General features: G+C 51.7%; 1 protein-coding gene and 1 long non-coding RNA gene across 8 annotated transcripts in view; one reads left to right on the forward strand and one right to left on the reverse strand.

Annotated features, from left to right (window-relative positions):
• Positions 1-27519, reverse strand: part of PDCD6 (programmed cell death 6) — a 39149-nt gene extending 11630 nt beyond the window's left edge. The window contains exons 1-4 of one of the 5 annotated variants that reach the window (XM_073014879.1): positions 27306-27519; positions 26274-26335; positions 4105-4214; positions 2191-2513 (exon numbers count right to left, since the gene is read on the reverse strand). In XM_073014879.1, the coding sequence (XP_072870980.1) occupies positions 2241-2513; positions 4105-4214; positions 26274-26335; positions 27306-27406 (546 nt within the window). In that variant the 5' untranslated portion in view covers positions 27407-27519 and the 3' untranslated portion in view covers positions 2191-2240. Of the gene's footprint in view, positions 1-2190; positions 2514-4104; positions 4215-26273; positions 26336-26737; positions 26928-27305 lie in introns of those variants that run through there. The other 4 variants (XM_073014880.1, XM_073014877.1, XM_073014878.1 and 1 more) reach the window with 4 other exon arrangements.
• On the forward strand, positions 6-11731 carry LOC140711538 (uncharacterized). 3 transcript variants are annotated; one of them, XR_012092829.1, is made up of 4 exons: positions 6-1198; positions 2292-2449; positions 2837-4304; positions 8362-11731. It is a non-coding gene; the product is annotated as an uncharacterized lncRNA (long non-coding RNA). The 3 variants fall into 3 exon arrangements; XR_012092831.1 differs by lacking the exon at positions 8362-11731 and having other exon boundaries at positions 2837-3938; positions 4076-4184; XR_012092830.1 differs by lacking the exon at positions 8362-11731 and having other exon boundaries at positions 3228-4110.

The raw sequence follows: 27519 nt of genomic DNA on the forward strand, positions 1-27519 counted from the left end.
CCAGAAGTTAAATCCATTTACTCTGCCTGAGCACCTCCCAACTTCCCCTTGGGAAGATCCCACCCTCCAGCTGTTATGCAGGGAAGCTGTGCTCTTCCCACAAAGGCAGGTGCATGTGAACCCTGAACCCATGGCACACACACAGCAACACTCCACGAGCATCTGTTAGACTGAATAGAGTGATAATCTGCAGGAATACGTTTCGGTAGGCTTTACAGGTAGCTGGAGGGAGAGTAGGCAGGCATATATATAGAGAGAGGTATTCGGAAAGGTCAGAATTACTGGAAACTAGTATTACAAAAAACAAAGATAAACTACAGAGAACCAACAAGGCAAAGAAAGAGGAAAACTCTAAACACCAAGGAGCATCCCTGCTTCACCCAAATCCATCTGGTCTTCCCCCATTCTTCACTGCTGTGTACAGGAACCTAGTATCTGCACACAAGGGTGACCTGCTCTGACCCAGCGCTGACAAGAAGCCCCAGGAGCCAAAGCCCTGGAAGCCTCCTGGGCAATCAATCCTCTGTCTTCTGCGTCCGTGGCCCTGGACTGTGTGGACCTGGATGAGACCTAAGTCCTCAAGTGAAGGCTGCACTGTGAGGTGTCCTGATCATAAGTAGAAGCTTCTCTGGGCCATCTCAGCAAATAACACGGCCAAACAAGTTTTAAACCAAAGCAACACAGGTTAAAACACAAGCAAGATGTTAACCCTGCAGCGCAGGCATGGGGAAGCTCAGGTGCCGTCTGGATGGGCGCACATGCAGTGTGCAGAGATGGTGCATTCCTGAGAGCTGGGGTCCAGGAGGAACCGGACAGCTGTACTGGGGTCTTCTGGAGTATTCTAAGAACTGCCCAGGAGAGCAGAGGTTGCCCTGGGATGAATCAAGGATCAGAGAGAGGCAGCCGCTCCACTAGAAAGGGCTCCTGAGGGATGGACACTCCTGCTATCTCCACTCACCTTCCTTGCCAACCACAGCAGGGTCTGGCTTCTCCACAGAAACCAAGAGAGAACCACAAGGCCTAACTGCCCGTAACAAGCTGAAGCATCGTGGCGCACAGACATTTCATGCCTCAGTTACATTAGGTGCTAGACATACCTGGGCATCCGCCTGAAAACCTAAGTAGATGCTGTGCTTGGCCCCAGGCCATGGAGTCATTTGTCACCAAATCCCAACCCTTCCCCTGAAGCCCTGCCAAGGTGAGTTTCTGGCGAAAGCAAGCATGAAAGACTGCATGGGGGTCCCTGAGACCACCCTCCAACTTGAAAGGGTACAGACTAAACCAGCCAAGGGAAAGGGCTGCTGGGGAAGCCAGGCGCTTCCAGAGCCCTCCCAGCGGAGTCACACAGGGTGCACCGGATTAAGGAGCTGGGACAGCTAGTGCCGTGGTGCGGACCAGGGAGGCTCTCCTGAACCTGGGGGTCAGTCAGGGAAGTTCCAGCCACCCACAGGGAAAGCAGGTGTTTGCCATCCAGCACCTTGTTGGTCAATTACTACCCAGGCAAAGAAGTGCAACATGGCTCAAGTCTCTCTCATCAGTCAGAACACTGCAAGAGCTCAGTTCCCAGGAGCCAGTCAAGGGCCCCTCCTGGGAACATGCAGGGTCTGAGCAATCCAGGCCTGTTGAGTTAACCCCTTCCCACACAGGCAGATCAAATCTGCTCCATCACCGGGGCAACAAATACCATCACCCACATCCCTGGGCCCACGTGAGGGAAGGACAGTGATGGGACTGGACATGTGCTTCACAGGGCACTGTCCTGCCTCTGAGGTCTGATTTGTCTCAGTTCTTTTTAATGTGGGATCTCCAATAGAGCCTCAACTGTATTTGATTTAAAAAAACAAAAAAAAAAAAACGGCCAGGCATGGTGGCTCACACCTGTAATCCCAGCACTTTGGGAGGCCAAGGCAGATGAATCATGAGGTCAGGAGTTCGAGACTAGCCTGACCAACATGGTGAAACCCCGTCTCCACTAAAAATACAAAAATTAGCTGGGCATGGTGGCGTGCACCTGTAATTCCCAGCTACTCAGGAGGCCTGAGGCAGGAGAATCACTTGAACCTGGGAGGTGGAGGTTGCAGGAAGCCAAGATCGTGCCATTGCATTCCAGCCTGGGAGACACAGTGAGACTCCGTCTTAAAGAAAAAAAAAAAAACTTCAAAAGAATGTAAGAAATATTTCTTAAAGTACAGCTTTAAATATGCCCCTTAAAAATACATCAATGTTATATTAAGGCAAACCTACTTCAGAAGCACAGAGACTTGAAAAAAGTTAATTTCTTGTAATTTCAGGATGTTTTGGGAATGAGGAACAAGCACAGAAAATGGGCTAGGAGGACAGTGGATGACACCGATGGGCTGATCACGGTTCCAGGATGGTCTCGCCATGGAGGTGACAGGGTGAATGCTGCAGTGCAGGACTGGGGGCGCCACAGGAACGGGTGCTCCAGGTAGGGCGTCGTCCTGGAAGGATGAGAGTCCTGAGAACAGCTGGGTGGGAGCAGGGTCCGCCGGCTGCGGGGGTGGGGAGGGTGCCATGAGGGCCTGAGAGCAGTGAGGCAGGGGAGGAACCCTAATCCCTCATCTGCACGAGACGTCAGGCCTGCCAGAGCCCCATGGAGCTCGGAACGGAGCTGGGGAGGAGCATTTACCAGGCCTCCCGTCCCCTCCCTCTGCCCACTGGGATTGCTCCTGAAGGAAGAAGAACCCATCAAGTCCTTGTAAAAGTGCTGGGAGAGAACCCCTGACAGTGCCTGGTGCTCACTCCTGGGGAGCCACTGTCGCAGGTGAAGTTTCTGGGCTCAGGCCCATGGCACCTGGAAAATGTCGCGTTTCAGTGAAATGATCTTCAAAGCCCAAGAGGAAATGTTCCAGGCACCCCTCAGAGACCCTGTGAGGCAGGAAGGACAGTGGGGCCACAAGGGTCCCCAGCTTCTCCAGCTCGACCTGTGCCTGGAAATTACTCCCTGAAATCGTGAGCAGAGCTGGATGCTGGGTCAGTTCTGTGATCTGTGGGACTCTACCCTTAATGGCTTCATTTATTTACAGGGATCGAACCTTATATTTATCTATGTAAAGAAAGAAATTGGTCATTTCTTAGATTCACCTGTGCTTGAAATACCTTTTTAAGAACATTTTCTAGCCATTAAAGAACATAAGTCAATTTTCTTTTTTCATTTCCCTGTTGCTATGTGACAAAGGTAATATTCTATACTTTTTGTATTAAAGGACTTCAAATTATTGATACTTTAGATGACTTCTAAAGTCCTTGCCATATTCTGAATGAAGAATGTGAGCCCCAGGTTAGAAACATCAACGTGATGTGGACTATTCTGAGCTCAACAGAACTGACTGAACTAGCAGTGTGTGTTTTTGCTGCTTCGTCCACTCACTCACTGTCTGAGACCCATTCATGTCTCCGGAGGTCCCTCACTCGCCTTGCGCTGGCTGACTCCCCTGACGGACTTGCTGGGACGTCCTCACCCATCTGCCGTGAACGAGCATTTGGATCTCTTCCCACTCCGGTTTGTGTGAACAGTGACACCAGGTGCATCTGAAATATGCGACATGCCCAGGTGCACGCGGGGTGTGTGCAGCTCCCTGACCCCTCTGCGGCGGGACAGCAATGAGGCCCAGGGCGTAGCGGGGAGGTCTGGGTGTGGGACCAGGCTGGGGTTGGAGAGAGGACACTGGATTCTGGACTTTATCTGAGGGCCGAGCAGCAGGCGTCATGGCAGATCGGGTCTGGTGTTGAACTGACCTGATTGTCGCAGAGAACTGATGTTCATGGTTTCTCTGAATAACATAGAAATGGATCCTTGTGGTCTTGAAACTTGAGAATGTGACATGTGTCTTATTTGAGTTCCTTTCTCAGGAAACTGACCATCAGGCCTCCCGGGTAGTGTGAAGGAACAGAGACTCAGCAGATCACGGCATCTGGTCAGTGAGACACCAAACCCTTCACCCATCATGAGTGCCTGATCAGCCACCTGCCTCCTCCTGACCAACTCCTCTTCCTCTCTCCCCCTAATTCCTGTTTTCCTTACACATAGTCACATTTCTTCCCTGCTATACAGTCAGTCAGGAAAATGCATTTGAGGCTGACCTCCCATCTCCTAGCCTGCAGCTCCTGATGCACGCCTTCTTCACTGGCAGTAACCATCGTCTCAGTGACTGGCTTTCTGTGTGCTGAGCAGTAGGATCTGGAACAAACCCCTGCATTTTGGAAACATGGAGAGCAGCCTCAGCAGGCCCCCGGCCCCGAGTGCAGTCATGACTACCAAGGACCCACACCAACCCCCAAAGGTGAGTGTGGACAAGAAGAAAAGGCTCCTGAAGACCCAACCAGGAGAATTCCTGCAATGTCACGGAGAATCACGGCCACCCGGCCCATGCCCCCATTGCAGGGCAGCTGCAAGATTCAGCTCATTTGTCTTCTTTCCTGGACATGTTCAAATCTCTTTCAACACAACCTTGTGATCCTGAGATTCCATCAAGATGTGCATTGTTTTACAATATTGCTTTAATTTACTCTGCCAGCTATCTGGGGAAATGCAATCTCATCAGCAGAAATTATTTCCTCCCTGCTGCTTTTGAAATCTGTTATTTCCTATAGCCAGGTACTGAGCCCTTCAATTGAGGTCTAAACCCTCCACCCTCTCCCTCCGGGGTCGCCAAGCCGGTGGTTTGTTCCATGCTCCCAGGCAGATTGTGTCAACTCAAAGTCCAACGTGCTTAAGAAATACTTTTTGTGTTTTTTTGTTAATTTTAGAAGGTTTTTTTTTTAAATGTTTTTGTTTCATGGAGGTGACACCCTCTGTCTTTGACTTGTGGGCACCTTCCTCCTTCAGTCTGCATGTACTGAAGCCAGTGTCTGCTGTACAGCCTCTCAGCCGCAGCCCACGGTGAGGTGCAGGTGCTCAGCCTTCGCCCCAGAGAGCACCTCCATTTGCCCCTCCACCCGTAGCCCCTCGAAACCACTGCCCTGCTTCCCAACACGGTAGCACTGTTTTCTCCAAAGTGTCATGTGGCGGCATCCTTCGGCCTGTGCCCACCAAAACTAGCTTTCTTCACCAGGCATGTGGCCTGGGAGACCTGGGGCATTTTGGGTGCATGTTTCCACTGCTGGTTGGTGCCCCCTGTGTGGAAGCATCCGTGTTGGTTCACGCCTTCTCCTGCCGATGGACAATTTGTTTTCTTCCAGTTATTGGCAATGAGCAATGAGGCCTAAACACTTGAGTGCAGGTTTGTGTGTGCACGTTTAAGTTTTCTCTTGGGGGAAATTTCAGGAGTCGGGTTGCTGGATGACGTGGTAAGGATGTGCTTAACTCAATAAAACTCCGGACCACGTTCCAGCATGGCGGGATCCCTCCCATTCCCACTGCCGCTTATGAGGGTCCCGGTTCCTCTGCATCGTCACTAGAAGCTGGGTTGGCCCGTGGTTTTTGTCTGTTTTTAGCCATTTTAATAGATTTGCAGAGGTACTGTTGACTGGCATTTCTCCAGCATCTCTATGATGTTGAGCCTCTTTCTCGGGCAATATGCCCTCCTTATACCTTCCTTGATGAGGGCTCCATTAAAATATTTGCCTTCTCTTTAATACTGGGGTTTTTACTTTCTTATGGTTAAGTTTTGACGGTTCTTCGTATATTCTGCGTGCCAGCCAGTACATTGTGAGATGTGTGATTAACCAATATTTTTTTCTAGCCCATAGTTTGCATTTCATTCTTTTAAGATTTTTATATTGCTTTATAGAATTATAATTTTAAATTATGACTAAATTTAATTTGTCAGTCTTCTATGAATCATGCCTTTGGTGTCATGTCTAAGAACTTTTCACCTAACCCCAGGCCATACAAATTTTCCCCTGTGTTTTATCTAATGGTTTTATAGTGTTATGTTCTCCATTTAGGCCTGTGATAAATGTTGAGTAACATTTTGTGTCAGCCACGGCCATACCTTTTTCCGTCTCTGACAGTATCTTGGGTGTTTGCAGCTCTCAGTGCCCCGTGCAGTTCCCGTCTTCTTGGTCCGCTCTTTCTGTGAGTTTCAGGGCGTGTCTTAGTGCTGACGCTGTCCTGGTCCATCAGGGGGTCCCATGGGCTTCTCCGTGCGGGAAAGTCGGGACTGTGATGTTGACGGGATGCCGTGAGTCGGGGAGGTGCTGAGCTTGTCCATGTGGGAAAGTCGGGACTGTGATGTTGACGGGATGCTGTGAGTCGGGGAGGTGCTGAGCTTGTCCGTGTGGGAAAGTCGGGACTGTGATGTTGACGGGATGCTGTGAGTCGGGGAGGTTCTGACGGGGTTTCCATGTAGGAGAGAGAGGTGTTTGGTTTTCTGGATGGGGCAGACTTGAGAGGGGACAAACGTGAGAAATGCCACCAAGGGGAAGCCCAGGCAGAGCAGGTCTCGGGGCCGCCCAGTCGTGTGGGCGCCAAACGTGGATGTGTCAGTGGCCAGGTCAGGAGGTAAACCCTCACCCAAGGGCCTCTGGGTGTCCAAGGCCAAGTCTTGTTCAAGAGGTGTGTTCAGCTGAGCCAACCATGGCAGAAATGCACAGGGGAAATCCCACGGTTCCTCTGTTTAAATCCCCTGCTAATCCCACCCGACTCAGAGAAGCAGCCAAGTCCTCACAGCAGCCTGCAACACCCACCTGACTCAGCCTCCTCTTGGCTCTGATTCTCCCTCCCCTCCTATCCCTTTCTGTCTCTTCTGCCACCAGAGAGGAGATCCTCCATGTTCATCCTGGTGGATTCAAACCCATGTTTGCCACACAGATAGTCACCAGAATGAATAGGTATAATCTATAAAGAGTCCTTTTGAAAAAGAAAAAGGCAGGCTGGACATGGTGGCTCACGCTTGTAATCCCAGCACTTTGGGAGGCTGAGGCAGGAGAATCACCTGAGGTCATGAGTTTCAGACCAGCCTGGACAACATGGTGGAACCCCATCTTTAGTAAAAATACAAAAATTAGCTGGGTGTTGTGGCGTGTGCCTGTAATCCCAGCTACTCAGGAGGCTGAGGCAGGAGAATCACTTGAACCCAGAAGGTGAAGGTTGCAGTGAGCTGAGATCACGCCACTGCACTCCAGTCTGGGTGACAGAGTGAGACTCTGTCTCAAAAACATAATAATTGGAATAATAAAAGAAAAGTGCAAAAATTCAAACAACTTAACAGAAACCGGGCAAAAGAGCTGAACCGGCCCTCCACAGAAGAGGAGATGTGGAAGAACGGCTAATGAAAACACGAAGAGGGGCTCAGCCTAACGGGGAGATATCATGTGACACTCACCAGACTGGCAGAAATCCCACAACCCAATCAATGCCAGTGTTGGGGAGAATGGAGAGTAGCAGGAACACCAGGCACTGCTAAGAATGGTTATGAAATTTATTTTTGTTACGCTTGTATATGAAAGGGGGTGTGTTGTGGGTTATGAGGAAAATTACATTTCTTACCTGGGATGAAATTTTAAAACTTGAAAGCTACTGACCCGAAGAAACTTGTACGTGTGTAAAAAGAAATGCCCAAGAACGTTCCTAGCAAAACACAGTCCTAAGGGCCCCAACCTGGCCAAACACCCACAGGAAAATGAAGACATTTCCCGTGCTCCCCTCAGACGACGGGAGATCACGCAGCAATGAAAATGAACCACGTCAGTGTGGGTGGGTCTCAGGGAGAATGGAGATGGGAGATCACACAATGAAAATGAACCATGTCAGTGTGGGTGGGTCTCAGGGGGAGAATGGAGATGGGAGATCACACAATGAAAATGAACCACGTCAGTGTGGGTGGGTCTCAGGGAGAGAATGGAGATGGGAGATCACACAATGAAAATGAACCACGTCAGTGTGGGTGGGTCTCAGGGGGAGAATGGAGATGGGAGATCACACAATGAAAATGAACCACATCAGTGTGGGTAGGTCTCAGGGGGAGAATGGAAGACAAAAACAGACATTGAGCAGATGCTCAGAGCCATGCAGCGTAGGAGCAGCCACACAGGAGAATTTCCTCACATCAAAGTTCAAAACTACAGCCGAGGCAACAGAGCAAGACCCTGCCTCAAAAAGAAAACAGAAAGTTCAAAAACTAAATGGCATATTTTTTGGAATGTACACATATGCGGTGAAAGAAACATACTGTGAAGAAAAGTACGGGAACAATAAAGATTAAAGCAGGAAGTGATTCCCTCTGTAGAAGAAGGGAAGGGACTGGGACTCAGGCAGGGCCTCCAGGGAATATCTGAAGTTATGTCTCTTCAGATTCTATTCCCTAAACTTGGTGGAGGTCCTCTGTGTCCAATGTGTCGATATTCTTTATATTTTACCCATATTGTACCAATGCTTTATTTCTATTCAATATTTAGAAGACAGTTATAAACAAGATGCATTAAATAGCAAGATGGCCGATGAACATCAGGAAGGAACATCCATGAGGTTCCATCCACAGAACCTCACCATGGATACGCTTGTGATCAAAGGCCTGGTCTCCCCTCACGACACAGAGCAGAGGCCGCACCATCATACTGGAGCAGGAGCAGCTGGGACAGGGCCCTTCTGTGAACCTGCTGCATCGCCAGGCTGTGCAAACGGACCCAGCGGCCAGAACTCACACAGTATCAGTATCAGCACCGAAACCTCACAGGAAAAATGGTAAGTTCTAAGTTTCTCCATTAATAGTAACTCTCAGATTAATCTCTGTCATCCATCGCTTCTCCAAGAAATAATTTTTATAGCTTTGCATGGGTCTATTTTTCAATTTATATTTTATTTTACTAACTGATTGAAAAGATATATATTGTGTGTGGTGTCTGATTTTGTCTGTCATGATAATCATAGTTTAATTTCTATTATTACGATTATAGCAAAATCACTTAATTTTTTTTAAGCTTTTCAATTCCTGAGGGTATTAATCCGGGTCTTCCTGTCTCATGAGACAGAAAACAAATGCAAACTGTGTAAAAGAAAAAGGAATGTAATGATCACGAGGACTGAGAAGCTCCCAGGCTTAACTTGCTTGGGATTCAGCTACATGTACAGTTTCAAGTGGGGTACTGTAACTCTCTCTCTCTCTCTCTCTCTCTCTACTTCCCCAACATCAGCTGCATGTTTAGCTCCACGAACTTCAGACTTAAACAGCATCACTGGCTCCTGACCAGGATTCCAGCTCCACGAACCTCAAACTACAACACCAGCCTTCCTTCTCCTTAGGTCTCCAGCTCCAAAACCTAAGACATCAGTGGCAGTACCTACTCCTCCCGGAGGCTCCAGCTCTGACAGCCTCAGACTTGAACCACAGCACCAGCTCTTCCCCGGATCTCCAGCTCCACCACCCTCAGATTTAAACAGCAGCAGCACCAGCTCAACCGTGGGTCTCTAGCTCCACGACACTCAAACTAGGACAACATCAGCTCATCCCCGGGTCGCCAACTGCACGACAATCCAACTAGAAACACACCAGCTCCTCCCGTCTCCAGCTCCACAAACCTCACACTACAAAAGCAACACCACCTCCTCCTCGGGTCTCCAGCTTTACAACCTAAGACAGTGGCAGCTCCAGCTCCTCCCAGGGGCTCAAGCTCCGAGCCTCTCAGACTTGAACCTCAGCACTAGTTCTTCCCTGGATCTAAAGCTCGGCGACCTTCAGATTTACACAACAGAAGAACCAGCTCCTCCCTGGGTCTCCGGCTACACGACCCTCAACTAGACCATCAGCTCTTCCCCAGGTCTCCAGCTCCAGGGCCCACAAACTAGAACAACAACGCTCCCCCCTATATCTCCAGATCTCAACTGGGAATGCCAACATCGCTCCTCCGTGGGTATCCAGCTCCACAACCCTGAACTAGAAACACAAACACAGGCTTCTCCGTGGGTCTCCAGCTCCACAACCCGCAACTAGAAACACGAACACAAGCTCCTCCGCGGGTCTCAAACTCCACGACCCACAAATTAGAACAACGCTCCCCCAGTATCTCCAGCTCCACAACCCACAACTAGCAACACCACCACCAGCTCCTGGATGGGTCTCCAGCTCCACAACCCTCAACTAGAAACACCAACTCCAGCTCATCCGTGGGTCTCCAGCTCCACAACCCTCAACTAGAAACACCAACTCCGGCTCCTCCGTGGGTCTCCAGCTGCAGGGCCCTCAACAAGAAACACCAACACCGTCTCCTCCGCGGGTCTCCAGCTCCACGACCCTGAACCAGAAACACCAACAACAGTTCCTCCACGGGTCTCCAGCTCCATGACCCACGAACTAGAAAACAACGCTCCACCCTGTATCTCCAGCTCCACAACCCTCAATGAGAAACACCAACAACGGCTCCTCTGCGGGTATCCAGCTCCACGATCCTCAACTAGAAACACCAACAATGGCTCCTCCACGTGTCTCCAACTCCACGACCCTCAACCAGAAACACCAACAACAGCTCCTCCACAGGTCTCCAGCTCCACGACCCACAAACTAGAAAACAACGCTCCACCCTGTATCTCCAGCTCCACAAACATCAACTAGAAACACCAACTGCAGTTTCTCCGCGAGTCTTCAGCTCCAAAACCCTCAACTACAAACACGAATACGGGCTCCTTCGCAGGTCTCCAGCTCCACGATCCTCAATTGGAAACAACAAAACTGGCTCCTCCACGGGTCTCCAGCTCCACAAAGCACAAACTAGAAAACAACGCATCACCCTATATCTCCAGCTCCACAACAGTCAACGAGAAACAGCAACAATGGTTCCTCCACGGGTCTCCAACTTCCCAAACCTCAACTAGAAACACCAACACCGGCTCCTCTGCGGGTCTCCAGCGACACGACCCTCAACTACAAACACCAACACCAGCTCCTGACGGGTCTCCAGCTCCACGACATTCAACTAGAAACACCAACAGCTTCTCCTCCGCAGGTCTCCAGCACCATGACCCTCAGCAAGAAACACCAACACCGGATCCTCCACGGGACTCCAGCTCCACGATCCTCAACTAGAAACACCAACAATGGCTCCTCTGTGGGTCTCCAGCTCCACGATCCTCAACTAGAAACACCAACAATGGCTCCCCCATGTGTCTCCAATTCCAAACCCTCAACCACAAACACCAACGACAGCTCCTCCACAGATCTCCAGCTCCACGACCCACAAACTAGAAAACAACGCTCCACCCTGTATCTCCCGCTTCACAAACATCAACTAGAAACACCAACTGCAGTTCCTCTGCGAGTCTCCAGCTCCAAAACCCTCAACTACAAACATGAATACGGGCTCCTCCGCAGGTCTCCAGCTCCACGATCCTCAATTACAAACAACAAAACCTGCTCCTCCGTGGGTCTCCAGCTCCACAAACCACAAACTAGAAAACAACGCATCAACCTATATCTCCAGCTCTACAACAGTCAACGAGAAACACCAACAATGGCTCCTCCACAGGTCTCCAACTCCCCAAACCTCAACTAGAAACGCCAACGCCGGCTCCTCCATGGGTCTCCAGTTCCACGACCCTCAACTACAAACACCAACACTGGCTCCTGGCGGGTCTCCAGCTCCACGACATTCAACTAGAAACACCAACAGCTTCTCCTCCACAGGTCTCCAGCACCATGACTCTCAGCAAGAAACACCAACACCGGATCCTCCACGGGACTCCAGCTCCACGATCCTCAACTAGAAACACCAACAATGGCTCCTCCACGGGTCTCCAGCTCCACGATCCTCAACTAGAAAAACCAACAATGGCTCCTCCGTGTGTCTCCAACTCCAAACCCTCAACCAGAAATACCAAGGACAGCTCCTCCACAAGTCTCCAGCTCCATGACCCACAAACTAGGAAACAACGCTCCACCCTGTATCTCCAGTTCCACAACCCTCAACGAGAAACACCAACAATGGCTCCTCTGCGGGTCTCCAGCTCCACGATCCTCAACTAGAAACACTAACAATGGCTCCTCCACATGTCTCCAACTCCAAACCCTCAACCAGAAACACCAACAACAGCTCCTCCACGGGTCTCCAGCTCCACGACTCACAAACTAGAAAACAACGCTCCACCCTGTATCTCCAGCTCCACGACCCTCAAACAAAGACACCCACAGTGGCTCTTCCCCCATTGCCACCTAGATGACCATCAACTAGAAACACAGACTCCGGCTCCTCCATGGGTCTCCAGCTCCACCACCCTCAACTAGAAACACCAACTCCAGCTCCTCCACAGGTCTCCAGCTGCACGACCCACAAATCAGAAAACAACGCTCCACCCTGTATCTCTAGCTCCACAACCCTCAACGAGAAACACCACCACTGGCTCCTCCACGGGTCTCCAGCTCCATGACCCACAAACTAGAAAACAACGCTCCACCCTATATCTCCAGCTCCACAACCCTCAATGAGAAACACCACCACCAGCTCCTCTGCGGGTCTCCAGCTCCACTACCCACAGACTAGAAAACAACGCTCCACCCTGTATCTCCAGCTCCACAACCCTCAACGAGAAACACCAACAACGGCTCCTCCGCGGGTCTCCAGCTCCACGATCCTCAACTAGAAACACCAACAATGGCTCCTCCGCGTGTCTCCAACTCCACGACCCTCAACCAGAAACACCATCGACAGCTCCTCCATGGGTCTCCAGGTCCATGACCCACAAACTAGAAAACAACGCTCCACCTTGTATCTCCAGCTCCACGACCCTCAAAGAAAAACACCAACAGCGGTAGCTCAGCCGTCTCCACCTCGATGACCCACAATTAGAAACACCAACTCCAGCTCCTCCATGGGTCTCCAGCTTCACGACCCTCAACTAGAAACACCAACTCCAGCTCCTCCACAGGTCTCCAGCTCCATGACCCACAAACTAGAAAACAACACTCCATCCTGTATTTCCAGCTCCATGACCATCAAACAAAAACACCAACAGCGGCTACTCTGACGTTTCCACCTCAAGGACCCTCAACTAGAAACACCAACTCCGGCTCCTCCATGGGTCTCCAGCTCCACTGCCCTCAATTAGAAACACCAACGACAGCTCCTCCACTGGTCTCCAGCTCCATGACCCACAAACTAGAAAACAACGCTCCACGCTGTATCTCCAGCTCCACAAACATCAACTAGAAACACCAACTGCAGTTCCTCTGCGAGTCTCCAGCTCCAAAACCCTCAACTACAAACATGAATACGGGCTCCTCCACAGGTCTCCAGCTCCACGATCCTCAATTAGAAACAACAAAACCGGCTCCTCCGTGGGTCTCCAGCTCCACAAACCACAAACTAGAAAACAACGCATCAACCTATATCTCCAGCTCCACAACGAGAAACACCAACAATGGCTCCTCCACGGGTCTCCCACTCCCCAAACCTCAACTAGGAACACCAACACCAGCTCCTCTGCGGGTCTCCAGCGACACAACCCTCAACTACAAACACCAACACTGGCTCCTGGCGGGTCTCCAGCTCCACGACATTCAACTAGAAACACCAACAGTTTCTCCTCCACAGGTCTCCAGCACCATGACCCTCAGCAAGAAACACCAACACCGGATCCTCCGCGGGACTCCAGCTCCACAATCCTCAACTAGAAACACCAACACCGGCTCCTTCGCGGGTCTCCAGCTCCACGATCCTCAACTAGAAACACCAACAATGGCTCCTCCGCGTGCCTCCAACTCTAAACCCTCAACGAGAAACACCAACGACAGCTCCTCCACGGGTCTCCAGCTCCACGACTCACAAACTAGAAAACAACGCTCCACCCTGTATCTCCAGCTCCACGACCCTCAAACAAAGACACCCACAGAGGCTATTCCGCCATCGCCACCTCGATGACTATCAACTAGAAACACCAACTCCGGCTCCTCCATGGGTCTCCAGCTCCATGACCCTCAACTAGAAACACCAACTCCAGCTCCTCCACAGGTCTCCAGCTCCACGACCCACAAATCAGAAAACAACGCTCCACCCTGTATCTCTAGCTCCACAACCCTCAACGAGAAACACCACCACTGACTCCTACACGGGTCTCCAGTCCATGACCCACAAACTAGAAAACAATGCTTCACCCTGTATCCCCAGCTCCACAACCCTCAACGAGAAACACCACCACCAGCTCCTCTGCGGATCTCCAGCTCCACAAAGCACAAACTAGAAAACAACGCATCACCCTATATCTCCAGCTCTACAACAGTCAACGAGAAACAGCAACAATGGCTCCTCCACGGGTCTCCAACTCCCCAAACCTCAACTAGAAACACCAACACCGGCTCCTAACCGGGTCTCCATCAACACGACCCTCAACTACAAACACCAACACTGGCTCCTGGCGGGTCTCCAGCTCCACAACCCACACACTAGAAAACAATGCTCCGCCCTGTATCTCCAGCTCCACAATCCTCAACGAGAAACACCACCACCGGCTCCTCTGCAGGTCTCCAGCTCCACGACCCACAAACTAGAAAAAAACGCTCCACCCTGTATCTCCAGCTCCACAACCCTCAACAAGTAACACCAACAATGGCTCCTCCGTGGGTCTCCAGCTCCACGATCCTCAACTAGAAACACTAACAATGGCTCCTCCGCTGTCTCCAACTCCAAACCCTGAACCAGAAACACCAACGACAGGTCCTCCACGGGTCTCCAGTTCCACAACCCACAAACTAGAAAACAACGCTCCACCCTGTATCTGTAGCTCCACAACCCTCAATGAGAAACGCCACCACCAGCTCCTACACGGGTCTCCAGCTCCAAGACCCACACACTAGAAAACAATGCTCCACCCTGTATCTCCAGCTCCACAATCCTCAACGAGAAACACCACCACCGGTTCCTCTGCAGGTCTCCAGCTCCACGACCCACAAACTAGAAAAAAACGCTCCACCCTGTATCTCCAGCTCCACAACCCTCAACAAGTAACACCAACAATGGCTCCTCCGTGGGTCTCCAGCTCCACGATCCTCAACTAGAAACACTAACAATGGCTCCTCCGCTGTCTCCAACTCCAAACCCTCAACCAGAAACACCAACGACAGCTCCTCCACAGGTCTTCAGCTCCACGACCCACAAACTAGAAAACAACGCTCCACCCTGTATCTCCAGCTCCACGACCCTCAAACAAGGACGCCCACAGTGGCTATTCCGCCATCAACACCTCGATGACCCTCAACTAGAAACACCAACTCCGGCTCCTCCATGGGTCTCCAGCTCCACGACCCTCAACTAGAAACACCAACTCCAGCTCCTCCACAGGTCTCCAGTTCCACGACCCACAAATCAGAAAACAACGCTCCACCCTGTATCTCTAGCTCCACAATCCTCGAGAAACAACACCACCGGCTCCTACACCGGTCTCCATCTCCACGACCCACAAACTAGAAAACAACGCTCCACCCTGTATCTCCAGCTCCACAACCCTCAATGAGAAACACCACCACCGGCTCCTCTATGGGTCTCCAGCTCGACTACCCACAAACTAGAAAACAACGCTCCACCCTGTATCTCCAGCTCCACAACCCTCAACGAGAAACACTAACAACGGCTCCTCCGCGGGTATCTAGCTCCACGATCATCAACTAAAAACACCAAAAATGGCTCCTCCGCATGTATCCAACTCCACGACCCTCAACCAGAAACACCATCGACAGCTCCTCCACGGGTCTCCAGGTCCGTGACCCACAAACTAGAAAACAACACTCCACCCTGTATCTCCAGCTCCACGACCCTCACGGAAAAACACCAAGAGTGGCTATTCCGCCATCTCCACCTCGATGACCCTCAATTAGAAACACCAACTCCAGCTCCTCCATGGATCTCCAGCTGCACGACTCTCAGCTAGAAACACCAAGTCCATCTCCTCCACGGGTCTCCAGCTCCACAACCCACAAACCAGAAAACAACGCTCCACCCTATATCTCTAGCTCCACAACCCTCAACGCAAAACACCACCACCGGCTCCTCCACGGGTCTCCAGCTCCACGACCCACAAACTAGAAAACAACGCTCCACCCTATATGTCCAGCTCCACAACCCTCAATGAGAAACACCAACAACGGCTCCTCCCCAGGTCTCCAGCTCCACAGCCTAAGTCATGAGAGGCAGTACTGGCTCTTCCTGTAGATTCCAGATCGAAGACCCTCAGATTCGAATCGCAGGACCTTTTCCCTACTAGATCTCCAGCTGCACAATACTCAAACTGCAACAACATCAGCTCCTCCTAGGGTGTCCAGGTGCAAGACCCTCAAACTAGAACGGCTCCTCCCAGGGTCTTCAGCTCCACGGCCCTCAAACTATAAAGACAACAGCTCCTCCCTGCATCCCCAGCTCTACAACTGCCAAACTAGAACACCAGTTCCTCTCCAGGTGTCCAGCTCCACGGCTCTCAAATGAAAACAACATCAGCTCCTCCCTAGTTCTCCAGCTGCACGACCCTCAAATTGGAACATGAGCTCCCCGCCATGTCTCCAGCTGCATGGCCCTTAAACTGGAACATCAGCTTCTGGGCCCTCAAACTGGAACATCAGCTCCCACCGGGTCTCCAGCTGCATCGCCCTCAAACTGGAACATTGGCGCCACCCTGAATCTCCAGTTGCACGGCCCTCAAACTGGAACATCAACTCCCCCACAGTTCTCCAGCAGCACGGCCCTCAAACGGAACATCAGCTCCCCACCGGGTCTCCAGCTGCACGGCCCTCAAACTGGAACATTGGCTCCCCACCCGGTCTCCGGCTGCATGGCCCTTAAACTGGAACATCATCTCCCCACCGGGTCTCCAGCTGCACGGCCCTCAAACTGGAACATCAGCTCCCCGCTGAGTCTCCAGCTGCATGGTGCTCAAACTGGAACATCAGCTCTCTGCCGTGTGTCCACCTGCACGGCCCTCAAACTGGAACATCAGCTCCCCACTGGGTCTACAGCAGCACTGCCCTCAAACTGAAGCATTAGCTTACCCCTGTGTGTCCAGCTCCCCGGCCCTCTAATTGGAACATCAGCTCCCTGATGAGTCTCCAGATGCACGGCCCTCTAATTGGAACATCAGCTCCCCCCTGGGTCTCCAGCTGCACGGCTCTCGAACTGGAACATCAGCTCCCCCCGATCTACAGCTGCACGGCCCTCAAACTGGAACATCAGCTCCCCCCAGATCTACAGCTGCACGGCCCTCAAACTGGAACATCAGCTCCCTGCTGGGTCTCCAGCTACACAGCCCTCAAACTGGAACATCGGCTCAGCCCTGGGCTCCAGCTGCACGGCCCTCAAACTGGAATAGGAGCTGCCCCACCGAGTTCCAACTGTTCCAGTTTGAGGTCCGTGCAGCTGGAGACCCGGCAGGCAGCTGACGTTCCAGTTTGAGCGCCATGTAGCTGGAGACCCGGGGGTAGCTGATGTTGCAGTTTGAGGGCCGTGCAGCTGGACACATGGCAAGAGAGCTGATGTTCTAGTTTGAGAACCGTGCAGCTGGAGACCAGGAGGGGAGCTGATGTTCCAGTTTGATGTTGCCCCCCAGGTCTCCAGGTGCAGGGCCCTCATACTGGAACATCAGTTCCCCGCCCAGGCTCCAGCTACACGGCCCTGAAACTAAAACATCATTTCTCTCCCGGGTCTCCAGCTGCACCGCCCTCAAACTGGAACATCTGCTCCCCGTCAGGTCTCGAGTTGCACGGCCCTCCAACTGGAATATCAGCTCCCCGCCGGGTCTCCAGCTGCATGGCCCTCAAACTGGAACATCGGCTCCCCACGGATCTACAGCAGCACGGCCTCAAAATGGCACATCAGCTCCCCGCCGGGTCTCCAGCTGCATGGCCTCAAACTGGAACATCAGCTCCCTGCCAGGTATCCTGCTTCATGGCCCTAAAAATGGAACATTAGCTCCCCGTAGGGTCTCCAGCTGCACGGACCTTAAAACTGGAACATCGGCTCCCCCCGGATCTACAGCAGCACAGCCCTCAAACTGGAACATCAGCTCCCCCTCGGGTCTCCAGCTGCACGGCCCTCAAACTGGAACATGAGCTCCTCTCCAGTTGCAGAACACTAATACTAGAAAAATGCCAGCTCCTCCTGGGTTCTACAGCTGCGCAACCCTCAAACTAAAGAAACGCCAGCTCCTCTCTGGGTCTGCAGCTGCATGAACCTCAAACTAGATCACCTCTCCCCCTGGATCTCCAGCTCCACGACCCTCACAGAGGAACAGCCACACCAGCTCCTTCACTGTCTTCAGCTCCACAACCTAAGACATCAGTGGCAGCACCAGCTCCTCCGTGGACCTCCAGCTCAACGACTCTTAGACTTAAAAGGCAGCGTCGGCTCCTCCCCAAGGCTCCAGCTCCACCACCCTCAGATTTGAATAGCGGTAGCACCAGCTCCTGTCCGGGTCTTCAGCCCCACAACCCTCCCTGAACAATCCCTTCTCACGAAATTCAGCAGTCAAGAAAACTGCAGCGGAAGTAAATGAATAAATGTTTTGTTTTCAAATCGATGTATCTTTTATGTTCATGACTTAACTTTTCCACTTTCCATTAACCTTGTAATCTACTTATGTCCAATGTGAGACAAACACACCAGTTGAAATGACGTTTAAAAACTTAGAAATATTTTTAATATAATCAACACACAGCCGTAGACGCGATCTTATTTCTCTCTGCCTGTACAGAAGTCTTGTGAAAATTCAAACTATGAATTTACTTTGTTGAGATTCCCAGAATACACATTAATCCCAAATGTTACTCCCCTCCTTAAAATCTTTTAACATGTTCCCATCACCCGAGCATAAATGCCAGCTCCCATTCACAGCCCAAGGTGTCCAGGATGGCCCTGCCCTCTGCCCTGGTCTGTGGACTCCCCTCTTACGTGCCAGCACCCATCCACAGCCCACAGTGCCCAGCACGGCCCTGCCCTCTACCCTGGCCTATGGTCTTCACTCTGGTGCCCAGCCCGGCCCTTCACCCCTCTGTCCTGGCTTATGGTCTCCCCTCTTAAATGCCAGCACCCATCCACAGCCCACAGTACCCGGCACGGCCCTTCACCCCCCTGTCCTGGCTTATGGTCTCCCCTCTTAAATGCCAGCACCCATCCAGAGCCCACAGTGCCCGGCACGGCCCTGCAGTCTACTCTGGCCTAAGGTCTCTCCCCTCTGCCATTCCCTTCCTCCCGGACAGGCCTCTGCCAGTTCCCCAAACCACAGAGGCTCAGGCCTGACTCCGGACCTTTCCCCTGCTGTGCCCTCTGCCTGGGGTGCCTTTCCCCAGCTCCACATCCTCCTCTTAACTCACTCAGCTCCAGCCTGCTGGTCGCCCCTCAGGTGGATGAACACATGGTGTCCTCCCGCCCCACCAGCCTTGGCACAGGCTCTTCTCTGTGCCAGACACACTCCCCCTCTCACTATCGGGGTTTACTCTCTAAATACCATTCATCCTTGGAGTCTCCACTGAAATATCGCTCCCTGCCCACCCCCGCACTGGGACTTAACCTTGGTTAGGTTGCCAACCCATCTCCTGACACCAGGAAGCCAGATGCCATCCTAGCACTTGGAACTTCCCCATTGCCACATTTTGCACACCCATGATTACTGTGTTAGGTTGGTGCAGAAGTCATCACGGTTTTTGCCATTACTATTAACAAACTGCAGCACTGGCTCCTCCCTTTTTTTTTTGCCATTACTTTTAATGACTGCTGCCCCAACCTATTAGAATCATTTATATTTATTCATCCATCATCTGCCTTCCCCTCTAGAAAGGAAGCTCCATGAGAACAGAGGCCAAATCTACTCAAATCACTCCAGCTTCCCAGCACACTGTTTGTCAATAATCACTTACTGACTGACTGACAGAGAAATGCCGTCACCGTTGCTGGGATGAGGCACATGACATGCCCCTTTGAAAGCCACTGTCATGGACAGTTAGCATTTGCTCTTCACTCCTGCACCTGTGGCGTGGCTGGGCTTAGGCTGATCTAGTCTGGGCTTGACTCCAGGCTGAGCGTGGGAACCATGTGTGCTCCACACGCCTCTCATCCTGCAGCCAGAGCCGGTGTTCCCCGGGGCACACGCATCTCGTGGGGAAAATCAAGAGCCTTAGAGGGCAGGCCTGGCAGTGCCCGCACATTCAAGGCTTCTGCTTGTGCTGTGTCCGTGCAAATCTCGTTGGCAGAAGCAAGTCACCCAGCCACAAGCAACACCTATGGGATGATAAGTCCGTCCACCCTCCCTCGGGCCCTGGCTAGGCTGCAGCTGTGAGCTGTGTCATACTCTTACAGGGGAGTGAAAAATTGAGGGCCAACATTAAATCACCCATGGCAAGAAATGTCGGCCTCTGTGTCCCCACATTGGAATCATTCTTCACCAGCGGGTTCGCCTGAGCTGACTTCCCTTTGCAATGGTGTCTGCAGGTTTAGGCCAATGCTGTTCCCTGTGGAGGAGAGAGAAGCCTCAGCGGGCCTCTGTCTGTTGGGAAGAACAAGATATTAGCTTGGCGCAAAACCACCACAAGCCCCAGGGGGCACGCCTTGTGTGACAGGAGAGGGGCAGAGAACTGTGGGAACTCAGGCAAGCTTGTGTCCCCAGCCTCTCCCCCGTGTTCTCAACCCCTCCCCTGTGTCCCCAGCCCTCTCCCCTGCTTGCCCCATCTCTGCTTTCTTTTTTTCATTTTCTTTCTTTTTTTTTGAGACAGGGTCTGGCTTTGTCACCCAGGCTGGAGTGCAATGGCACGATCTCGGCTTACTGCAACCTTCACCTCCTGGGCTGAAGCAATTCTCCCTCCTCAGCCTCCCCAGTGGCTGGGACTACAGATGCCTGTCACCACACCCAGCTAATTTTTTTTTTTTTTTTTTTTGGTAGAGACAGGATTTGCCATGTTGCCCAGGCTGGTCTCAAATTCCTGAGCTCAAGTAATCCTCCCACCTCAGTCTCCCAAAGTGCCGGGATTACAGGCATGAGCCACTGAGTCCAGCCTGCTTTATTTTTCTTTACAGTACTTGGAACCTTCTAACGTACTAAGGACACGTGTATTTTCTCTCTTTTTCGTCTTCCCTAGAACAGGAGCTTAACATGGGCAGGTGTTTCTGTTGATCTCATTTATTACCCTATCCCTAAGCGCCTGGAACAGTGTCTGGCACATGAATGGTGTGTTCTAAATAAATATTTTTAATAGATAACTAAATGAAATATCCTACAAGAGAAAGCTAGTATTTGGAACTCACCCATCAATAGAACCTAAAAGCCAAAGACCTTTAGCCTGTCTCCACCTCTGAACACACCCAACCCCGGAGGAGCCAGCAGAGGAAAAACAGGAACAAAGGTGGGGAAGGGAGCAGGTGGCGCCCACCAAGTAAGGACCCCTGAGGCTTAGGCCAAACCTGAGCTGGAGAAAGGACTAATCTAGGAACTGGGTGTGAGATTAAGTTTAGATTTGTCTGGCCTGGATTTTGTAACACCTAAACAAGGGTTATTCCATTTTTTTTTTTTTGTTTTTTTCTTTTGAGATGGAGTCTCACTGTCCCACAGGATGGAGTGCAGTGGCGCGATCTCAGCTCACTGCAACCTCTGCCTCCCGGATTCAAGTGATTCTCATGCCTCAGCCTCCCAGGTAGCTGGGATTACAGGTGCACACCACCATTCCCGACTAATTTTGTATTTTTAGTAGAGATGGGGTTTCACCATATTGGCCCCCGGCTCACGCCTGTAATCCCAGCACTTTGGGAGACCGAGGCAGGCAGGCAAAGAGGTCAGGAGATCGAGACCATCCTAGCTAACACAGTGAAACCCCGTCTCTACTAAAAATACAAAAAATTAGCTGGGCATGGTGGCAGCCTGTGATCCCAGCTACTCAGGAGGCTGAGGCAGGAGAATCGCTTGAACCCCGGACATGGAGGTTGCAGTGAGCCAAGATCGCGCCACTGCATCCAGCCTGGGCGAGAGAGCGAGCCTCCGTCTCAAAAACAAACAAAAAAAACCTTCAAAAGAACGTAAGAATTATTATTTTTTAAAGTACAGCTTTAAAAATGCCCCTTACAAATACATCAGTGTTATATTAAGGCAAACCTACTTCAGAAGCACAAAGTTAATTTCTTATGATTCCAAGAAATATGTGAATGTTTTAAAAAAAAAAACCCAAACACCCGAAAGGGATTGAACTCAAGATAGTTTGTAACATTTTATTGCAAAAAGAAGGGCAGAGAACAGTTTTCTTCTTCATACCTGTTACCACAGACCTCCCTGAGAGCAGTAATTTTTAGCAGCTCTCCTGTGCAAACAAGTCTCATCAAGGAATCAGTGTACGGGCCACAAATACCTTCTCAGTGCAGTTTCACCTACAATACAAACACTCAGAAGCACAAATTTAACTGAAGTGAGAAACCCGGCCATTCTGTAGCTTCAGTTTTTCTACCAGTAATATATTAATTTCGTGAAATAGCCTAATAATTTACTTCTACTATCAAAACAGAAGCCCAATCTGGGAGAACAATTTTTATAGAAGTCACACTAATTTCAATCACATTAGTAGAGGAATTCATATTAGTATAGGCTGAGGCTGAGGCGGGACGATCGCTTGAGCCTAGGAGTTTGAGACCAGCCTGGGAAAGACAGTGAGACTCCATCTCTAATTTTTTTTTATATAAAGAAATTCAGAGAGGAGAAGGAAGCGGATTGATATGTGTCTGTCCAAAGACAAATTGTGTGTGCCTGTACATACAACACAACTATGAACCTTCCTTCACGCAGCTCACAATCCAGTAGTGAGAGGGAACTACGAAAACATGAGACCCCACGATGAGGAAAAAGGTGTGCATCAGAGAAAAGAAAAATGCTGCGATGACCCAGTGGCAGGGGCAGCACACATCCACTTTCTTTGTTTTTTTGAGATAGGGTTTTGCTCTGTCTCCCAGGCTGGAGTGCAGTGGCTTGATCTCAGCTCAATGCAGCCTCAACCTCCCAGGCTCAAGTGATCTTCCCATCTCAGCCTCCCAGGAAGCTGGGACTACAGCCGTGCACCACCACACTGGGTTCCTTTTGTTGGCTTTTTGTAGAAACAGGGTCTCACGATGTGGCCAAGGCTGGCATCCTGAAGGGCGGGTGCGGCTTCATCCTACAGAGATGAAAGGCAGAAGCAGCTCAGAGCCCAGAGCAAAGGGGCTGGGGACAAGGGCATCCAGAACAGAGTGGCTCGGCTGAGACATCCAGTAGGATGCCACCAGGCAGGGGTGTGGTGGAAAAACACAGGGCCACAGGGTGACTGCTCACACGTGAGGAGCAAACCACCACAGAACACGACAGAAACACGGTGCACTGAATCAGGCTTCAAATCGCAGCCCTGCAACTTGAGAGCTACCACAGGCAACCAGAAAGGGAGCACGGACAGCACCGCCCACTGCCTGAGGCTGTGAGACGACCAGAAACCTGTGCTTACTAATGACCTGCCTTATTCCAGAGAGAACTCAGGAAACACAAAGACACAGTACAGCAAAATACAGTAAATGTTAACCATGTTGGCTGAGGAGAAAGTGAAGAGGTCTAAGACTCTGTCACAAAGTTTACCTCTACTCTAAACTCTCATTACTGGCGCGCCACCAACCGCACTTTAAATTTTCTAGCAGCTAAATTGAAGAGGAAACTGTAATCAGGTAAATGGTTTATAAGATGAAAACAACAGAACAGCCACCACAGCTGCTGAGCACACAGTGCAGCTCCAGCTTCAGGGAGGAACAGGGCGGCCATCTCCTGGGGCTGCCCCGCAGCAGGCATGTGAGCCCCAAAGCCAGCGTCCCTCAGGGTGGACAGTGACTACGGGCTTCATGGGGCCACATGCCCCCAGCACAAGCTGAGGAAATCTCCCAGGGCAATTCAAGGAACAGGGCTTCACAATGTTGCCCAGGCTGGTCTCAAACTCCTGTGCTCAAGCGATCCCCCTGCCTTGGCCTCCCAAAGTGTTGGGAGGTCAGGCGTGAGCCACTGCACCTGGCCCGGCAGGCACTTTAGAGAAGAGGGTTTTGCATCCTGAAGGGCATGTGGGCTTCACCCTACAGAGATGAAAGGCAGAGGAAGCTCAGAGCCCAAGGTAAAGGGGGGTGCCTAAGAAAAGTGACTCCATTGGGAACACAGTGAGAGGTCCCCATGCACAGCTTGGGTTAAGCCAGACACTGATTTCAAAGTATCTCAGGAATGGTGGACTCAGCACCTGTCAGGTAATTCTCTCTCTCAAGCAGGCTCCTGGTAGATATTTAGTAGCAGTTGAAACCAACATTATGTTCCGACAGATACTTGCTGATGATTAAAGAGCTATATATGCTTTGAGGACCAGCTGAAGTGGGGCAGGACTAACACCCTCTGGTGAAAATACGGGAACCCAAACACACAAGTCAGAGCAGGAGGTGTCTGCCCCCAACCCCAAACAATAATGCTGACCCTGGATTTGGGTTAAGTGCCTAGCCCAGCACGTGAGTGTTCAGTAAGTGGAAACCATCACCATCATTAGGTGACGGAAAACCATCAAAGCTTTGAGCGGGCTTGTTGGCCAAGAACAGTGGTCATGTATTAGCCACTACTAATAATCGCAGCTGACAGTCACTGAGCACTCGCTCCGTGCCAGGATCACGGGAAGCACCTCGCATGCATTTCCTCAATATTCCCTCCCAGTAACAGAGAGGACACAAAACTGGTAGAGCCAGGACTGGAATCCAGGCAGGCCCCAAAGCACTCCAGTGGAGCCTGCCAAGGTGGGCAGGCTTTCATGCTAATGAGGTCCAGTATTTGACCACCACTCCTAGGTGAGCAAGTTTAACAGAAAACCTACAACTAAACCTAAAAGCTAAAAACCTGAGCAAACGCACAGAAAGCAGGCTGTTAAAATGGATCATGAACCTTGCATCACTCACTGGAAAACCACTCAAAATAAATGTCTCTGCAACATGGCCTCTGGGGAGGGCACTCTGTGTGGCTTGTATCACCCTGGTGACAAACCACTTGAACCTGGGTGGTCGTCTGACCACATTTCACAGATGATGCACAGAGCCATCTGCATCCACTGTGGTCAACATTTAGGACGTTTTAAGCTAAGATTTGCCAAATTGTAGCTTACTGGATTCCAGGTTCTCTTGACATCTTTTTCCAGTAGCCATGTCTTGCACTTCCCAAGTATAAAGGAACTGAGATGCAAATTTAAAAAAGGAGGATTTAAGAATAATGAAAAGAGAAAAATCAAGAAAGCACAATCACTAGTGCCAATAATAGAATTTCTGAATTCCCTGAAAACAATCTATATAAATGCATGTGAAATAATACACCAGCATCTGTGGCCCACACGTCACATATCAGGAACTGATGTCAGAATATAAGGTAAACATGTTACTGTGAAAACACAAATCCTCACAAATCATTAGGCAGTAAGGCTGAATGAAGCATCCCCCCACGCACAGCGCAGTGAGGCAGTGTCCAGCAGCCCTAGTGCTCCCCGCGCCCCAGTCCAGTCTCTGGCAACATCAGGTACTTCCCACTAATAACGAGGAGCCTTTCAACATTTTCACAACATCTCAAAACCGACCCCTTTTCGAGCTTAAATGGCACGGATCTGGAAAGGGAAACTATACACAGAATCAGAAAAGATGACTGCCCCCAAGGGATTACAGAAAAGGCGGCAGTCAGGTGTTCAATGAAGTAAAACGTGACCTTCCCAGGGGAGGGGGGATCAATTGAGCTGAAACTGGCAAGAAGGTAACTCCAGGGAGCTCACAACACCCAAGGACCCGGATTTCCCGCCGCCTGAACGCCCAGTATTCGCACACTGATAAGAACACCTCCTCATAATTCCCCTGCCAGCGCCTCTAGCACCCCCAATCCTTTCCCCAGGAATGCAGTCCCCGTTTCTGCGGCTCCTGTAACAGCCACGTTCCCACACAAGTGCTGCCTGAGCTCCCCAAGCCCTCCAACAATCACCCCCCAATGCCCTCGAAGGTCTATTCAGAGAAGTCACCAAGATGCAGTTACCGAGGAAATTCAAGGACCCCCAGCTTACCAAAAGGCTTCCGGCTGTACAGAGCTAAGCTTCCTATTCCCCTCCTAAACCTACAACCTAGTTTTCATTTCTCAAGAAGCCTTTCCTTGTGCCCATGCACGCAGCTGTTAGCCGGCCTGGTGAGACACTCCAATAACAGCGGCAGCCACAACACAAACCAGAAGCATCTCCACCATGAAGCAGTAATAATACTTTGTCCTAATGATCCCTTTGTCCTTGGAAAATGAACTTCAGAAAGAAAGTTATCCACTGTGAGCAGAGCAGGCTTCTGGATCCGGACCCAGGTCCCACTGGCCCACTCACCGTTGGAGAGAGCTTGCTGAAGCTCGGTGTCCGATATCACTCCACTCCTGTCTTTATCAACCCTACAACATCAAGAAGACCAAATAAGCTGGCGATCCAAAGTTCAGGAAAAGCAAAACAAACGTCTCCTGTCAACCCTGCACCGACTCTGGAAGGCTCGGAGCCTCCGGGAACCCCCGCCTCTCCCATCCCGCTGAGGAGGACACGGGAATCAAGGAAGTGCCCCCGGAGCCCACGTCCAAGCGGGGTCTTCCCCTAAGAGGCCAATCATCTTTCTCTCAATCCTTCCCTTCCTTCCTCTCCTGGCCTGTCTGAATTCACATTTGCACCAGTTTCCCTTTTTCACAAACAAGAAAAGATTCCCTCAGATAACTAAGGCATTCCCTGGCCATGAGTCACTACAGTTTCGGTCATTCATTCCGTGGAAAAGCGACCCGGGACAGAAGGCGCCGCGTAAAGGTCACCTGCCCCGAGCAGACGCCAGGTCGCTGCTGCTTCCTCGGCTGCTGACACTTAACAGCGCCCAGGCAGTCCGTTTCCGCTTTCCCCGAACAAGCACCCCTGGAGACCCTCCACCCGGCGGCTCCTGAGGCGAGAAAAAGGGCCTAGCCCAGGAGCCGGTGGCCGCGACCTCGGGTCTGCAGCGGCTGCTCTGCACCTCTGGAAGGGCCCAACGCACAGGACAGGGACCGGGCAGGAGGCGGGGGCGGCCACAGGGGGCCCACAGGGGGCGGGGGAGACCGCAGGGGACCCGGCAGGGGACGGACGCGGCCGCGTCGGTCGGTTGGGGCAGGGGTCGGGGGCGGCCGCGGGGGTCGGGGCAGGGGACGGGGGAGGCCGCGACGGTCGGGGCAGGGGTCGGGGGCGGCCGCGGGGGTCGGGGCAGGGGACGGGGGAGGCCGCGGGGGACCCGACAGGGGACAGAGAAGGCCGCGGGGGAACCGGCAGTGAACCAGGTCCGCGGCGGTGGGGGCAGGACTCTGGGGCGGCGGCAGCGGAGGCGGGAGGTGCTGGGGCGGTGCCAGGCCGCACCTCTGGAAGACGTTCCACAGAAAGCTCTGGTCCGGCAGCGCCGCGCCCGCAGCAGGCCCTGGGCCGGCCCCGGGGCCGGGGCGGTAGGAGTAGGCGGCCATGGGCCAAGGCGCGCGGCTGGGCTGAGGCGCCTACTAGACGTGCGACCTCTCAGGGCGACTCCGCTTCCGGCTCTGCAGGGGGCAGGGCCTGGCGTTACCTCCACTTCCGGGGG

The sequence above is a fragment of the Chlorocebus sabaeus genome, chromosome 4 (assembly GCF_047675955.1).
Source record: "Chlorocebus sabaeus isolate Y175 chromosome 4, mChlSab1.0.hap1, whole genome shotgun sequence".
In the NCBI taxonomy this organism is placed as follows: domain Eukaryota; kingdom Metazoa; phylum Chordata; class Mammalia; order Primates; family Cercopithecidae; genus Chlorocebus; species Chlorocebus sabaeus.